Genomic DNA, 18,572 nt, shown 5'->3' on the forward strand with positions numbered 1-18,572 from the left:
CCGCTATTGACAGAATGGTACTGGATACAGCCTGTAAAGGTGTCAGGAGTTTGGATTCCCTTCCCTGCATTGTCCGTCGCCATGAGAGAGCAGGAATTGGAGCATTTCTCTTTAGGGCAGCTGCCTGAGCAGTTGATGAACTTGGTATAGTTTTCGACACTGAACGAAGTGACCACAACTCTGTCACCGAGTTGGAATCCGTTCAGCAAAAAGCTCATATAAAAGCCGCAGAGATAACCTCATTTTTGGGGAAACAAGGATGAGCCAATGCATGGGGTCTTCTTCAATAACATTGAACATATTGGCTTATCAAAGCGCCTGACTTTTGCTTTTCTCAGGTCGAGTGGGCTGAAATCGGAAACTGATGGGTTCATCATGGCTTGCCAGGATGGTGCGCAGTCGCGTGATGGGTATAGAGGTTCCTGACACAAGGTACAGGGCCTGCCGCAAAGCGCCCGAGACCCAAATGCACCTAATGTCCAGCATATGCGATCTCGGCCTATATCCATCGACATAACGCGGCCCTAAGAGTGCTATATTACCATTTACGGTACTCTTACGGTATTGACGAGACACCGGAGTTGCCCTACGCCCTGGGGGTTATTGAATCCGTTGTGGGGAATGAGAAGTGCCGAATTTATTGGAACTATTCGTTCCTCATCCTCAGGCTCATACAAGGTAATACTCCTGATGTAGTCCTTCTCGACCACCAGAGCAAGACGATATTTATCGTGGAGCTTTCAGCTCCTGGCACGACGAATATCGTCCGAAAAGAGGAGGTGAAACGGATAAAATATCGAAATTTTCTCTTCGAAATCCACAGACTCTATCCAGACCACTATGTCAAGATAGTTATTCTGATTATTAGAGTCCTTGGTGGAATTATACCTTCTCTACTCTCGAATCTTAAAAATCATACCGGCCTGCGTCGCTAAGGCTGTCATTCTTGGCTCACTGCGCTTGCTCAGGGACATGATTCTCGGAACTTCTCGGAACCAATGATCACTTACCCCACGGTGTGGGGAGTAGTCGTTGGTTGATAATACTGGCGCGCCCTCCCAAATGTATCGGAGCTCGAGGGATAGGTAAAAGAATAATAATAAAATAAAAAATAGTAATATTTTATTTTCCATTTGACAATTAAAAATTGTATTGGATTTATTAATATTCTTCGTCAGACTGTCAGCCAAATTCAATTCGATGTGACATATTTCAGAATGATTTGCTTTTCTTCTATCAAATCTCATATAAATAATAACTTCAAATCTGTCCGATGTAATATCATTTTCAGCAAGTTTCATATCGCCTTAGCTGTCTATAAAAATCGGAAAACTCTTTATGAAGTACGTATTCTGAGGTATTTCTTCTGTCAGTTTCCGAAGAAATATAAATTCCTTTTCTGCTTCAGTGATTTCCGCACCAATCTGCATATGAATAAGCAGTTGCAATTTTACTTTATTTTCGATATACTAATCCATATCTTTTCGTCGCATTCAGGTACCCCAAAATATGCTTCGTGCATTTCCAGTGATGCTTGGATGAACAGTGATTGATTTGACTCATGAAAGTCGTTGCAAAAGCCAAGTCCGGTCTTGTTGTTGTTGCCAAATCACCTTATGGTAAAGTCGTTTCTGTTCGTCGTATAGCAAATTTTCGTGATCGTTTATGTCACACTTTAGATATTTATTTTGTAATGAAGTTGATAGCACAGCCAGCTATCGAAACGGCTCGCATATAATAATTATAAGTTATAAAGCTTCAAATCCTTTTTGTGACATATGTTAATATTAATATATATATATATATATATATATATATATATATATATATATATATATATATATACTCGAATATTCTTCTCAAATAACTCTCTAATAATCCCTGCATGGAAACACTATAATTTCAATTCGTACTGTTGTAGGTCTCGACATACTGGTTCAAAATGTAGGAGTCAATCCTGCTCCTCTTACAAAAGTGTTTGATTGTGTAGACGAAGCATGGGATAAAATATTCGACGTAAACGTCAAGACATCGTTTCTTCTCTCGAAGGAGGCAATACCATTATTGAAGCAGAGCAATGCTGGCCGGATAATCTACATATCAAGTCAAGCAGCATTTCACCAATTTGCTAAATTGGGTGCTTATGGAGTGAGCAAAGTAGCACTATTGGGGTTGACGAAATATGGTTCACTTCATCTGGCAGAATTTAACATAACAGTTAACTGTGTAGCCCCGGGTTGATCGATACCCGATTTGTAAAGACTATAAAGGAAGACCCAGAATTTCAATTCTTACTCAAATACACGAAGCTGATTCCTCTTGGAAGGTAAAGTGAAAAAAGATTCAAATGACATTTCAATCGACACCTTCGCATTAGAAAATTCAAAGATGCATAGAAACCCTGGTGTTTAAACGCTAAGCGCCTCTTCGAATGGAATGCCAATGTACGTTAGATCCGTTCATTTTATGAGGAATCAGGAGTGCCGTAGATAGTGTTTTCTTCAAAATATTTTACATTGGCGAAGAGCGGGTTGAGTGATTACAGCATGCTATTTCTATGCATCTTGGTAAAGTCATATGATTCAAATGTCAATAGTGCAGGCAATATAAATGAGTCAAAGTGTAAAGCTGACAATAATTCTCACAGAAGTAAAAATAGGTATCTACAGCTCTCAAAAAACTCTTTTGAGAGAGATATAAAAAGTCGTCACCAATCCCTTGCGTGTGCTAAAAATGTATTGAAGGTCGAAGATTTTTTTTCGGGTGTTAGTGAATGTTTTCGTGAAATATATGAAATGACAGTTATAGATCATTTGTGTTATTTTTTTTTATACGGACCGCCTTTCAAATCCAAAGATATTACCATTTCGAATATCGAAAATACTAATATGCACTTCTACGCGAATCGTGAAGTTAGAATTGCTATTAAAACACTAATATTTCAAAACGCGCTGACAAAGTACCTATTACCTCTTTGATCATAAGTAACACCAATGAATTTCATGATGAGAAGGTACCGTACATCATGTATTATTTTGATCCATGTGTATTACCGAGTCATTCCAGTATGAAAGTGAAAAACTTAACAGTTCCGACGAATTGGGTAACAGTATTCAGATTGTTTGATAAACATTTCTTCTCCACAAGTCTTCATTACAAACGAAATTTAGTTTCTTGTGGCTAAATACGAAGTACTAGATTGTACAGAATTTGGATTTTGTTAGAAACACGGAACAATAAAAGAGTACAACTACGAGTATCTACTGCCAACATCTGCTTTTGCTCATCAACACTTATATCGCACTATCAAGTATGGCAGGTTAATCAACTTGACGCAGAGAAATTGAAAATGAATTGATAATATTTTCGAGCCAAATCAGTCTTCTACAGAAAAAACTCTTGAAAAGTATTTTTGCATTTGCAGTTGTGACTGTAAGAAAGTTGGAATATTTCTTTCCCAATGTGTATTCATTGACAGTCATTATTACTCTAAAATTGAGTCAGATAAAATAAATAGGGACTCTTATGATATCGATGACAAAATAACTAATGGGTGTTTCTGTTTGGAATAATTGTAACATATTTAACAGAGAGGAAATAAATAGATATCACAGAGTAGTAGGTAACCTTTTGAATCAAATTCAAATTTTGCTTATCAATGTCAATAGTAATATTTCCAAATAAAACATAATTGTTGGATGAAAATAAATCACAATAGATCATGAAGTATACCTACCTACCAAGAATATCACTAAAAAATATGTATACGATCTGTATTCATAATGCCCGACTCAATTGGGCAATGTGATTAAAACAGCATGATTAATCACTTTTTCCAGCCATTATGAATAATGCCCACCCTATCTTGGGCAAAGTAATAAAATAGATGAACTGTAGTGTTTTTGTTTATTAAATGAAAAAAATCTTACAAAATTTTCTCCGTGTGTTTGTCGATCTCTATTGCATCCCGTACCAGTCGGCTATGGTATCCCTGGTTGGGGGCACTAAGTGCGTGTTCTGCCACAGCTGACTTGTCCATTTGGCCTAGTCTGCAATTCCTTTTATGCTCTTTTAGTCTTGTTCACATGGATCGTTTGGTGGTACTGATATATACCTTTCCACAAGTGCAGGGTATGCGATAGGGTCTCTTTTGGGTCTCTTTTGTCTTTAGCCTCAGGTTAGCTTCGCGCCAGCGAAACGTCAGGAAGACATTACAAAAATCTACGGCTTTCGAACTCGAAAAGAAATGACACTGAAAAAATAAATAGTTAAAAATGTAATAACATCAGTCGTTATCTACTTTTATTTTGATAAAAATATTACTGAAGAACAATAGTTTAAAAATTAGTGAACTGAGAAAAATCAACAGAAATATCTAACAATTAAGGACTGTGCAAGAAAGTTATTAAGTTTAGGATTTTTTATTCTTGCAAGATGAGCTTTTGTGATATTTGGATTTGCAAAGAATGCAAAGAGTAATATCAACTTTTGGAACATCGTCGATCGAAATGAACTTTTCTTTACACCGTAAACTCATTTCTGGAGTACAGTTGGTTCAAAAACCGTGTTTGGTTCCAAGTTTGTAAAGTTTTTCTTTTTTGACAGATATAATAATAGATCATCGACTATCCGTCTTGGCTCGATCTAAATCTGGTATCCTTACTCGAACGCTTTGGCCTATTTCTAGAATAGGAAATTTTTTCGGCTTGCTCATAAAGTGATTCTTTAGCTGCGTTACGAGCCTTCCGAATTCTGTTTGATTTTGCGTTGAGTAAAGATGCAGCCTTTTCATTATCAGAATTTTCCTTTTCACTGCTCATATTAGCAGAAGGTTGTTGATCGGCTGCTCGCGGGTTTTTATATATCATGTCCACACTCACAGTGGGTTGCTGATTTTCTGGTAGACATCGGCAGAATGTTGTTCCAGTTCAGAAGGCTGTCGATCGTCTGATCGAAGATTTATTATGTCCACAGTAGGTTGCTGATTTTTTGGTTGAATATCGTCAGATTGTTGTTCCAGTGTGGAACGAGGTTCAGGTTTAATCGTAACAGAAATAGAACCAGTAGCAGCGGCTGAATTTTCATCTGTGTTATCGCTGTCTTCGTTTACGGCATCATTCGCTCTGTCCACAATTACGTTTTGACCTTCACCGGAAACACCATCTTTTAACATTGCCTCAAGGTCATCTTCACTTACTATTTCCGTTAACCCATCAAATGGTGGCAAGACTGATTTTAAACCTACTTTGAGTTTGCAGCCAAACATAGCTTCGTAAAGACTGCGATCGATGCCGGAGTGCTAAGCCCTATTTTTCATGAACTGTACGAATCTTAACCCTTCCGACCATTTTGTGGTTTCATTTGTCTCCAACCATGTAAATACCATCTTTTCTATACCCTGATTTGTTCTTTCTACTGAACCTTGAGATTGGCTATGACGGGGTTTGCCACGTACAATTTTGGGTTCTTCTCACATTTGGCATTGTTCGACAATAACTTTATTTACGAAATCCCTGCCATTATCACTGTGCAAAATGCATGGAGCTCCAAATATTCTGAAGATATCCAGCAAATGATATGCGACTTCTTCGGCTCGTTTTCTTTTAATGGTCTAAGAATCTTAAACTTGGTGAGGTAGTCTTGATACACCTTGATGAACTTAAAATCATTGGCTTGCGTTTGCATGTCGATTAAGTCGACTTGGTATCGTGAGTGAAATTCACTATTTTTTATAGACTTAACCACTAGCCCTTTTTTGGAACACTTAATTTTTTTTGACATGTACAACACAAAGCAAAATACAACGTCAAACTCTTTAGTAATATTTTTGTACTGTTGAATGCATTCCTTCTTGTAATAATGATTACTTTATATTTTGTAGATATTTATTCAAGTAAAATTCTTCTACCATATTACATTTTTCACTAAATCTTAACAACGACATACATTTTGAATCGTGTCATAGAACAACAGAACTGACAATTGACATAGAATTGCACTTCAACGTGTACTTCGGTTCGAGCCCTTTCATCATTCTATTTCCACCTCCACGCCCGACAGAAATGTGAGTTTCGTGAATAATATCAAACCTTCCAAATAACAGTAATATTGAATTGGTTCTCTGTCATTTTTCACTGGTAATTTTTGAACTGTTTTGATCTTCACTAGGTCATACCTCGATAATCGCTGATATTCCTCCGGAGTTTTGCCTGCGATCTTGTCTTTTGTCACTTACACTTTGGTTAAAAATAAATAATACTCATCGCGAGAAAATAACTGCGTGTTTTTCCCCTTCGTTAATTTTAATTTATGAATTTCTTCGTTAAAACGTCTTTTCGAATCCATCATATCCATGGATGCCGCCATTTTGCGATATAAACGTACTCAATGTACTCACGTGTTCTCGTTCCGAAGTATTACTGCGAACTAATACGTCGCTGCATGCCCGCGCGGCTCTCCCCCCGCACGTACGTGCCCCTCGCATGTTGTAAGGCACGGCCGCGGTCCAATTTATCACATTGCCCGGCTACAAGTAGAGAATTATTTATACTGCCCGGTCCAAGTGATAAATTCGAGCTATCTCAAATACTGACTTGTTACATGGACCACGGGCCATCGGGTATTATTGATAATGGCCGGTCGAAGTGATAAATTAATGACTTGGCCCATCCCTCTTGGGCATTATTAATAATTTCCGGTCCTTATTAATAATGCCCGGTCCTTAATAATAATGCCCAGTTAATCGCGTTGCCCGTAACATATTGACAATATCTCAGGAATCGATTCGTACAAAAGATGTATATGCACATCTTTTATAAATAATGGCATAATCTACAATTTTCATCTCACATATTTTTACGATAACACTTACCTACCGTTAACGACAAAAATGCTAAAAACCGTAATTTTTGGCCTTTGACCTCTATCATTGGGGATTTCTGATTTTATTTATAACAGTATATTCAAGACCTTTTTTTGGGAAAGAAAGTTTTTGGCTTTCTACTACTCCATCTGATACAAAAAAATGGATGAGAGAATCTTCCAAAGAAAGGAAGGATTAATCAATTTGAAAATAAGTAACTCTATAAGCCTTAGGGCAAGTGTCTTAAGGCGAAACACGTGTATACCAGTTAGGGTGACAGTGTTCCATGTGAGTACAATTTATTACCATTCATTCAAAGTAGAACTCATGTGAATGATATCTGATTCTTATTCCTCCACGAATGTTCGATATACAAACTGAATAGAGAAAAGTATCTTCTGTATAATTCAGTGTTCATATAGAAGTATTTGTTTCGAAATAATTTTTTCTTTCGTGTAATTCAATGTTTATATGAAAGTAGCTGTTTCAGGAGGACTTTCTTTCAGTTTGTGTCTGAAAGTTACTTCTTTGCATGATCTACACATCCATGTATAGAGTTACTTTTTTTCAAATTGATTAATCCTTCCTTTCTTTGGAAGATTCTCTCATCCATTTTTTTGTATCAGATGGACTAGTAGAAAGCCAAAAACTTTCTTTCCCAAAAAATTAATCACTCCTAAAAATATAACTCTTTCAAATCATTCAAGACCTATATCAATTTGCAGCTCTATACAAACTATTGTGTATCGAAAGGTCTATTCTGAATAAAATTAAATAAAATGTTCACATCCATATTTTTATTTTCGAACATCCTTGTATGCTTATTAACTTCATATGTTTTCAAACAACTGAAATTCTTTATATTTTAGAACAAAGAGAAAAGTATACGTAATCAAATCTAATGAATCTTGATCAATTTTCTGCATTAAACCTGCTCCTATCAAACTTTCATTTGGCTGCTGGTCATTTGAAGTCATTGTGAATAAATAATTTTCTTATACTATTTGTCGCAGTTTTTCAGAAACTCTGAGTAGATTTTATCTTCTATTTCTTGAGGTTGAAGTATGAACAACAGATAACTAAGAAGTTTAAAGAGAACAAAATCCGTGCGGTAGTACTCGGAAAATGTGGTCGAATGGAACCTTAAGTACCAAACGTTTCGTGTGATACTGCGTCAGTCATTAGAATGACTGCGAGGACGAAAGTTATATCTTGAATTCTCAGCAATGACTGACTGGTGAGCTACATATTCACTTGTATTCATAATTCCATAGAGCGGTGGGGGTGATGATATAAATGGTTCTGTGGCTGACGGTGGGAGCGATGGCAGGAAATTCATACAAATTCTAATTATCTGCATTCTCGTTGGTCCGCACTGTGACTAGGTTGTTCTGATTGGTCCACGTTGTTGGCAGGTATGCTACTGGTAGGATGTCGAACAGAGTTGTATTCTAGTCCATTTCTGGCCTTCTCGATTACTGGATACCACATTTTTTTATCCCGTATACCTTCTTCTTTTCTGTTGAAATTGTTAGGATGCTTATAGATCTCAGTGGATTCCCTACGAAATTGTGCGCGGTAATGCATTGAATTACACATAACATCACTTTCTTCGTATTTCACTACGTTGTCTGTTTCTACTAGGACATGTTGTGGATTTTTCCGGTTGCATGAGGCGGCAGCTCTGCTTGTGTTTTTGTATCCTGGTGTTGATGCTGCGTTTGGTAGTTCCCTTGTTAACTCAGCCACACGAACAGGGAATCATGTAAACACCGGCGGAAGTCAGAGGTTCTCTCTTGTCGTTGGCCGATCTGATCATGTTGCGTAGTTGATTAGTCGTCTTATGAATGTTCTTAATGTTTTGACGTTTAAACAGTTTCACAATGTGGCAAAAAGAATGTACCTACCACTGGCGGCTATATTGTAGACGAAATTGGAATATTTCTTCTCCTAAGATGTAGAGCACGTTTGATTTCTTGGGGGCTATGAAGCCATTGACCTGTAAAGCTTGGTGTAGGTGACGAAGATCTTCAAGTGTGGTTGTCAAATTCTAGTGGCACAATCAACAAGTGTTTTCATTATAGCAGGCTATTGCCCTGAATGGTGGTATGTGTTCTTGTTGAGATAACGATCAGTATGAGTAGGTTAGCGATAAACTGTAAGACCTAGTTTTGCATCAGTTGATCCGTAGAAAAGAACATCTTAAAATGGTATCTTTCCTTTGCTTTCTTTTTCTCATGGTAAACTGGATGCGAGGATAAATGAAAATTATGTGGCGTAGCTTTTATGCTTGTTCCTCGTGGCTCCAAATAACGAAAGTGTCATCAACATGACGAAACCGTTTTGATGGAGCGATGCTGAACACTTTCTTCTCGAGAACTTTTATGTAGAAATTCATAAATAAAGTTATTCTATTGGAAATATGTAGTGATGAGAACATGGTTGAAAAGAGCTCGGATGTCTCCTATGAAAACTTGTTTCATCTGCTCCTTAGTCTCCTTCACTTGTACCATGATGAAGGGAGAAACGAAATCGAAACTAACCAGAATATCATTTGACTGCAGAATAAAAGTACTTATTTTCTCGGATGAAGTGAGGTGAGTTTCTGATGTAATTTTTATTTCCTACGTATGACTGCAGCAGGTTCGTTAGGTATTTCGCAAGATGATAAGAAAGTGGACCAATAGCGTTAACAAATGGTCGAAGTGGAAAGTTCGGCTTGTGAATCTCAGGAAGGACGTAAAGTTTAGGTGGTAGGACGAAAATGGTGCTTGTCATCAATTGAAATCGAAGAATATTCGATGAGTTGTTTGACTTTCTGAGACCTTACCATCTACCAACTGATGTTCTTAATTCGTCGTTCAAGTTTTTTCATTCCGAAGATTTTCATTTTCTGTAAAACAATCAAGTTTCTGCCTGGGTGTCTGTCTACTGATATGATATTCGTATAAATTCATGTTATTTCGATAATTGATCTTTGATCAACATAATATACTTATTTCCGGTGCTACTGTTAGAAAAAGAAGAGAAAAAGAAGATCAAATTTGTTATTTCAGAATCCACCAACCCGATATAAACCACATATATGGCTTCTTGAAGTTTATAGTCCTTTTTGCCATTATTTTCACAAACAAATGCTGCCGACCCGATAGGACTATTAGACATTAGAGCTACTACAGGTTCATTTGAATCATACATTGAGTAAAAATTAATAAGATTAACCGAAAATAACAATTTTAATAAACAAAAAACTGAAATTATAAAGAAATAACATACAAGCAACAACCAAACAAACAGAAATTGAAATATTAATAAAAGCTGAAAAATTAAAATTAAAAATTATCATTAACAAAAAATGAAAAATAAAAATTGAAAGATTTCAAACCAAGTTATGTCACGACGTTTCGATTGTTAGTATCCACAATTATCTTCGGGTGATAACTGGACTTATTCCTCCGAGATCTGACTATTTATAGGTCGCTCGAGTGCTTTCACCTATCCTCTCTTCACTTTTTCCGCTTCATTGGTTTTTAGCGGGAGATGACCGTTTGGCGGGAAATGGTCGTTTTCCCATTGATTAGAGGTTTCCATATATTACGTATCTTTATGCTAGCTTGACTAAATGCATTGTTGGACAAAATATACGCGGCTTCTTTGAATTTTCTCCTAAACCAGTATTCCTCTTTGTGGATGATTTCAGTTTGAGCCCACTTGATGTTATGTTGATGAGTCCGAACATGCTCTGCTATTCCGGATTTGCTGGTTTCTCCTCGCTGTGTGTGTTTCTTGTGCTCAGCAATTCGAACTTTCAATGGCCTCTTAGTTTCACCGATATATGATTCTCCGCACTCGCAGGGTACCCGGTAAATGCAATGCTTGGAATCGCAGTCCGCGTTTGGTGGCCTGGTTTTTGTAAGGCTACTACGGATAGTGTTCTCAGATCTCAAGCAGGTCCTGATGTTGTACTTGGACCCAATCCTCTTTATCGTTTTCGATAATCCTCTGAGGACCATCAGAAGAGTTCTTCACTGCTGTTACCTCTTGTGACTGATTTTGTTCCACCCCGAGGTAAGTGTACGTCTTTCCGGCATCCAAATGGTGTAGGATGTTTCCATCTACGAGCTGCACGTCCTCTCCGTAGTCCGCGCATCGTCCTCTTTTGAGATGGACCATTGCACATTTGTCTATTCCGAATTTCATACCGATAGCATGCGTGTACTCTTCCACACCCTCAAGGACTGATGGAGATCCTTCTCTCCAGAGAGCACAAAGTTTAAGACCATTCATATAATGGGGCACGTTATTATTATCATTCTAGAATACCAGCAGCCATTCAGTGAATTGAAACAGACTAACAAGAGCACTCACTGTGACCTCTTCACGAGAATCCATTTTTAATTGCCAGGCAAACTATTACGAAATTTGATACGTCATAGCCCAGAAAAATTAATAGTGAACAAAAGGTTATATCATGGGCATGCTGAACAAAATTATCACGTTACCAGAAAGAAATTTTTAGGCAAAATTACATTATTCGAACACTTCCACGGGTACCTATCGATCAGTGTGTTCTTTAGATGGAATAAACTACAAAATGCATGAGTGTTAGGTTGCAAGGTAGTTAGAGTGAGAGATCATAATCCAAATGGCAGTGCAAGAAATGCCCCAAAGTCTTCAAAAACATGGAAGTTAGGTACCACTCAAAAAGAATCACATTGCAAAGATCTGGTACATCTCACAACGTAAGATCATATTCGAAAGGATGAGATTAAAAAATCTGAAATAAAGACAATGATTTGAAGTTGAAGGCTGCAATTTTCAAAGCTTAGTGGGAGTTTCTAATCCTAGACCATGATCTACTCTATCGCAATTGGGAAAGCCTAAAGAAACAAAGATAGTGCACTAATTCAAGAGAGGTTCTATGAGGGGTCGTCATTAACGCCGTGACGCGAAGAAATGGTGTAAACGATGCAACCTTTGGGCTTCGAAAAAAAACCACTACCGGAATCGGAAAGAATGGTTCAGTATCATCTGAGAGAATCGTAGTAAATACACTTGGACGTATGACCACTTTGACCTGACAAGGTCAAAAAATAAATGATGGTACAGCAAAATCGTTCTTCAATAACTTGGAGTGTCTTGGAACTACTTTCCAATTAGGAACAAAATTTTGAGTAGAGCAGACGAGTTACATAGAATGAATTAAGTTGAGAAGGCAATATTACACCACTGGCTGTCGGCTATAATTCACCACTGCACACTGTCGAATAACTTATCATGACATCACACCGTCACTACTGTAAGTGTTAGGTCAAAAGTGAGTGGGCCTATTCGACCCTACACCGCAACCCGCAAGGGTTTATCGTGGCTCACACATATTCAAACTCGACCAAATAAACCCAGCTATTTGACGAAGCCGATTAGTTCATATCATGGGTGATCTTTCAGGTCAGATGGTATAAGTGTAGTTCTACCAAACTCTGCTGTTGTTTGTTGCTCTGCTGTTTCATCATTTTCCAGAGGCGACACACACTGTCTTCCGACAGTCCGAGTCTTTGCATATGATGATTCAGACGAAATGATTTATAACGTGTACCCAACTCTTCAAACGGGCAAGAAATACATGAGAAGGCCTTGAAGAACATGCTTGAAACTTCATTCTGACTATGAATGTGAGCGCATGTAGAGGTTGGCTGATTTTATATTCAAACATGTATAAATATAACAGAAATATAATCTTTCCCAATCAGATCATCTCACAGTATCTCTAATATTTCATAACGATGCAGTGAAGAGTGAATACTGCATCCGATCATGTTATTAAAATAATGTATAAATATCATAATCCTTTTGTATAATATTGACCGTCGAGAGAACTGATACTTAGATAATCAACTTTAACAATTTGAATATTCTATGATGTTCATTATGTGTAAGTGTTCCCGGAAATCTAGCAAGATGAATTTTGTGAAAAAATTAATTAAAAAATAATCGTTCACGTATAGTCAGTGGGTATACTTGAAGACTGGCTATAAACCAAATCATCTAAAAGAACAATTCATTCAGGCCAGTCTCAACACCCTACACAGTAGGTTAATGGACTGACACCTATCAGAAAACAACTACTCCCCTGGCTAATACCACGAAGGGCGTTGGATTATATCCGACAGGTGTCAGTGCAGGATTCTTCACTGAAGTTATTCCTGCATATGCTGTTGGCGATACAACTGCCGCAATAGATTTTCAATTATTGGAACACACTTGCAGATCGGTTTCGGACTGTTTGGCCACTCGTCAGTGCAAGGTAGTCTATATTATCAACATAAAGTCGATGATTCCGATAATTGAAAATCGAACTCCTTTGCCCAATTCCTCGTATAAGGAGGAATTGGGCAAATTTCGGATATGCAGTTGGTTACCTCGTTCACAGGCAGATGGGGCGACGACAAACCTGTTGTTTGTTGTAGTCTTCAGCTTAGTTCGAGGAATGATACTCTGACGGAATTCGATTTTCAATTATCGGAAATCATCGACTTTATGTTGATAATTTACACTACCTTGCACTGACGAGTGGCCAAACAGCCCGAAACCGGTCTGCAAGTGTGTACCAATAATTGAAAATCTATTGCGGCAGTTGTAAAGCCAACAGCATATCCAGGAGTAACTTCTGAATCCTGCACTGACACCTGTCGGATATAATCCAACAGGTGGTTGGTATTAGCCAGGGGAGTATTTGTTTTCTGATAGGTGTCAGTCCATTAACCTACTGTGTAGGGTGTTGAGACTGGCCTGAACGAATTGTTCTTTTAGATGATTTGAAAAAATAATATCAAATATATACACTATACATATAGTGGACAATAAATTTCGTTAGCTTTATATACTTCGAAGAATTTAGAGTAATGGGCTTGCATGAATCATAGTTATCTGATGATCCAAAGTATGATATGTCTTATTTACATTAAAATATTGTCACAAAGTAATTAGTGCAGTCATCCTTTATTTAGTACGTTTGTTGTTAAATCATTTTGAATTCATTTTCTGATTTTAGTTTTTTTTTTAGACCTGGGCATCCAAGAGATGTTGCTGGTACTGTTGCATTTCTAGCTTCAGATGACGCATCATACATTACCGGAGAAACAATCATCGTTGGTGGAGGAGCCCTGTCAAGATTATAATGTATATATTTGAAAAATGTACATGAATTAATAGTAACTGGGTTGAATCGTATAAAAACTGTGTTCTTCTTTCGAAGCTATCAGATTTTTGTCTAGTATTGAAACGATTTCATATTCGTATGTTATATTCTAATCAAACAATTTCAAACAATGTCGAACAAGTCAAACGAATATTCCAACAGTGGTTCGTTGAAAAGCCAAGCCTCGACATATATCATCATGGTTCGAGTTTTCTGTTCCTTTAGATGACATAAGAAAGTCGTCATTACCTCTAATTATTGTTCGAGATTGTCCTTCTAACGATGAAAGAGTTCAATCACTGTATGCATGAAAGGACCACTAATAAAATCTATGACGCATCAAAATAGTACTGTCTAACACTGCATCATGGATACAACTTCTTTCTTTTGGAATATGGTACCAGGCATGCAGTGAAAGTTTCAGAACAAACAGGCAAGTTCCCTCTATCGTAACCGCCACTCCTTAGTCAAGATTGTCCCTGTTTAGGATAGAAGGAATCGAATGTAGCATCCCTGGCCCAGCCTACTACCACCGATGGCTCGAGTAGTTATTAAAACCTAACCAGAACACAAGCTAATGACCATATTAGCCAATGCTGTTGATATTGAAAAAATAGCTCCTTTTCTTCAATGGTGGGGTTATCACAAAAAATATATTACAAATAATGCATTTCCGCGATATTATAAAAGTAATTTAAACCTAAGTAGCAAGCGAGTGTATGAAAGCAAATACTTATACAGGGTGGATAATCAAAATAAAAAACCTAAATCCTCATACGTGTGTTTTCAAATGGACATAATTACATAATAATTCCATTACATCAACTCTTTGGAATACGGCATTCACCCTTATGTTTTCGAATGAGAAAGGGTGTGTTACAAAACATCTTTTGAAAAGGAATTTGCTATGAAATAACAATGTATTTGATTTAGGCGACGTACCGCCGAACAATGGAATTCTGAACATTTTTCTGGGCCTCGTATATACAGCGTGACTCACGGTCGATGGTAGGTTAGGCATTTCTGGAAAACTCAAAGCATGATTTTTCTGAAAATTTCACCTCTCACATTTCCTTACCTGTTCTATCGATCTAAAATATTTTCAGCATTGCGGCGTTGCCACTTCTATCAAAAAGTCCTAGCAATTATATTTTTTTAAATGGAACACCCCGTATATTAATACATTTTTGGAATCGCTCTAGTATTTTAATACTTTTTTGTTAATAATGTCCTATACCTATCTCTATCTGTTTTCGAGATAAAAAATAAATTGTGCTAAATATGGTCTAAAACATAGCCTTAATTGAAATTAAGTTCATCAGTACTCTCAATTCATGAAAAGTTGATATTTTGATGATACTTTGGACAAACTCAAAATATTCAAATAACACCAAGAAATCGACTCCATATCATACAGGGCGTGCTAAAATTACTATTATTTCCATCGTGCATAAAAGTAGTCGAAAGTTCATTTTTTCAAATGAAACGCCCTGTATATTACTCGATAAATTGAAAGATGGTGAAAAATGCTTCAAGATAATATACATGTCCCTATACCTAAATCGTCAAGTTTTCTTAATAAAGCCGTTTTTGTGGAAAAATAGTTATTCACGTTTTACCTACAAGTGTTGAAAGTGGCATTTTATTTTGTGAGATTATTACAAAACGAGCGTCAGCAAGTGGAGCAATCTCACGAGCAAAATAAAATCACTTTTAACAAATGTATCATATAAATTTTTTTGTATAACGTTACTGTTGATAATAAAAACAATATAGGGTCCATGGGATTTGAACTCACGATCTTTTGATTACAAGGCATATGTTACAAGTACATACCCCAACTCACGTTATTTTAAGGAGGATTATTGGTTAGTCATGAAGGACTTTCTACAGTTGGACTGAATACTACTTCGTCATCGTCTGTAACTTCACAGGGATTTAATATTACCAAAAGCACGAACTGAATGTGTGAATTTCTCTAAATGATTTTTTGGTAGGTGTTCTGATTGAAATGTTTCTATCAAAGAGATTTTCAATAACAGTTGTACAAAAAATAATTTTTAAAGAATTTGATTTCTAGGTAGCCGTGGAAATATCAAGCTTATGTTAGTTTGGTGAGTTTTATAAGTAATTGATAAAAGGTTATTGACAGTGTTTCAAAAAATCGCCAAAAATGAATGCAAATATTGATTATTGAAACGAAGTTGTTATGAAATTATTTATTATACACGGACAGTGTGATCAAATCATTGCCAGAACTTGTAGAAAATTCAACCAAATGCATCCTGAATTAACACCAATGAACGAGAGGAAGTTTGTAAGATCACAAAATAATTTCCTTAACTGTGGCTCCATGTTAAAACGCCTTCAACATTACAAAAACCTGTTACTTCAAAGGAGGACAATACCGTTAACGTTTTGGCATATTTTTATGCATATCCAGAAGCTTCCATTGGCAGTGCAGAAAAAGATTTAAGTGTATCACATGCTTCAGTACAACGAATTTTGAAAAATCACGGAATGCATCCGTATAAATTTACCAAAGTTCAAGCTCTAAAAGTAGGAGACTTCGAACGTAGAATGCATTTTTGTGAATCCCTTTTGATTCATATACAGGAAGATCGGGAATTTTTGTCAAAAATAATTTAGAGCGACGAATCAAAATTTACGAGGGATGGTATTTTCAATAGAAGGAATAAACATTTTTGGGCTGATCATAATCCTCATGTTACAAAAGAAATGGATTTTCAAGTAAAATTTGACCTGAATGTTTTCTGTATTCTGAAGAACAATAAAATTATTTTATTTATGAAGACACACTGAATGCAGAGAGATATCTCCAATAGAGGAGTATAGGAATTCGTGGTTTCAACTGGACGGAGCGCCAGCTCATTCCACCCAGGAAGTTTCCAGGAAACTTGACGAACTCTTCGACGATCGTTGATTTAGGCGTTTAGGGCCGTGGGATAGCCACCGAGATCACCCGATCTCACGCCACTTGACTTTTTATGGGGTGTTTTAAAAGAAAGGTTATACAGTACTCCAGTGCCTACCAAAGAAGAATTGCGACGGCGAATAGTGCGGAGTATTGAAGATCTGGATCCCCAGGAAATTGAAAAAGCAACCACAAGTCGCGTACAAAAAACATTTTAAAGTGTTTAGAATGTAATGGACAACATTTTCAGCATTTATTGTGAAAATGTGATATTTTGTTTATAATTTTGTTATTTTGAATCATCCTATTCTGTTATTGTCTGTACTTTCACATGTTTTAGCCCACAAAATCTTACTTTTTACCTAGAAGAAATGACTGATTTTTGGTACAGTTGTTCCCTGGAAACTTTGAGCCATAGTTAAGGAAATTATTTTGTAACCCTACAAACTTCCTCTCGTTCTTTGTTCATGTGTATAATAAATAACTTCATAAGAACTTCGTTTGAATAATCGATATTTGCATTCATTTTGGAAGATGATTCGAAACACCGTCGATAACTCTTTGTAAATTACTTATAAAAGTAACCGAACTGCTATAAGCTTGATAATTCCACTGCTACCTAAATCCAAATTCTAAAAAAAATTATTGTTTCTAGAAGAAGCGACTTTATTGAGAAAACTTGACGATTTAGGTATAGGGACATGTATATCATCTTGAAGCATTTTTCACCATATTTCAATTTACCGATTTATATACAGGGGGTTTCATTTGAAAAAATGAACTTTTGACTACTTTTATGCACAATGGAAATAATAGTAATTTTAATACGCCCTGTATGATATGGAGTCGATTTCTTGGTGTTATTTGAATATTTCGAGTTTGTCCAAACTATCATCAAAATATCAACTTTTCATGAATTGAGAATACTGATGAACTTAATTTCAATTAAAGCTGTGTTTTGGACCATATTTAACACAATTATTTTTTATCTCGAAAACAGATAGAGATAGGTATAGGACATTATTAACAAAAAAGTATTAAAATACCAGAGCGATTCCGATTATTTTCACTAAAGTAGTTGATGTGAGTAGTAGAGCTATGTGGTTCCCAGGTCACTTCAAGGTCATCTGAAGCGGCCTTAGAGAATCCACATATGGATTCTTGGCCAAGAAACCGGATGCGTTGGAAAAAAGTTTCAGTTGTAGTTGGTGCAATGATACCGATAGTGTTTGTGTGTGTGTGTGTGTGTTGCATGGATGTTGCATGGGCTGCATTATTTTTTGTGTCGGATGATGCGGGGGTGTGTCGAAGGATCACTGTGGGGTGAATTGGGGATGTTTGAAGTTGATTTTTTTTGGATGGCGTAGGACGCCAGCTTGGGGAAAGTGTATTATTGGTTGTAACGTCACACACACACGTTAATCACGACCGTCAGTGGTCGTGGTTGACGTGTGTGAAATATGGCGGAGGCGGTCTCCTGTAATGTTCTTAGTCGAATGAGATTTTTTATTCCTAACAAAAATGCAACTCTGCAATTACTCATCATGGAGTATCAAGTCCTGGATATCAGAAGACAC

General features: G+C 36.8%; 1 protein-coding gene across 1 annotated transcript in view; it reads left to right on the forward strand.

Annotated features, from left to right (window-relative positions):
- The window catches only part of LOC111513839 (dehydrogenase/reductase SDR family member 4), a 57,864-nt gene extending 43,766 nt beyond the window's left edge, over positions 1–14,098 (forward strand). The window contains 3 exon segments of the mRNA XM_074172403.1: positions 1,922–2,227; positions 2,230–2,326; positions 13,926–14,098. Of these exon segments, the coding sequence (XP_074028504.1) occupies positions 1,922–2,227; positions 2,230–2,326; positions 13,926–14,040 (518 nt within the window). The 3' untranslated portion in view covers positions 14,041–14,098.
- Positions 14,099–18,572: the final 4,474 nt, after the last annotated feature.

This window comes from Leptinotarsa decemlineata, unplaced genomic scaffold (genome assembly GCF_025532065.1).
Source record: "Leptinotarsa decemlineata unplaced genomic scaffold, Ldec_3_MD MMD2_tig00000090_RagTag_RagTag, whole genome shotgun sequence".
Taxonomy (NCBI): domain Eukaryota; kingdom Metazoa; phylum Arthropoda; class Insecta; order Coleoptera; family Chrysomelidae; genus Leptinotarsa; species Leptinotarsa decemlineata.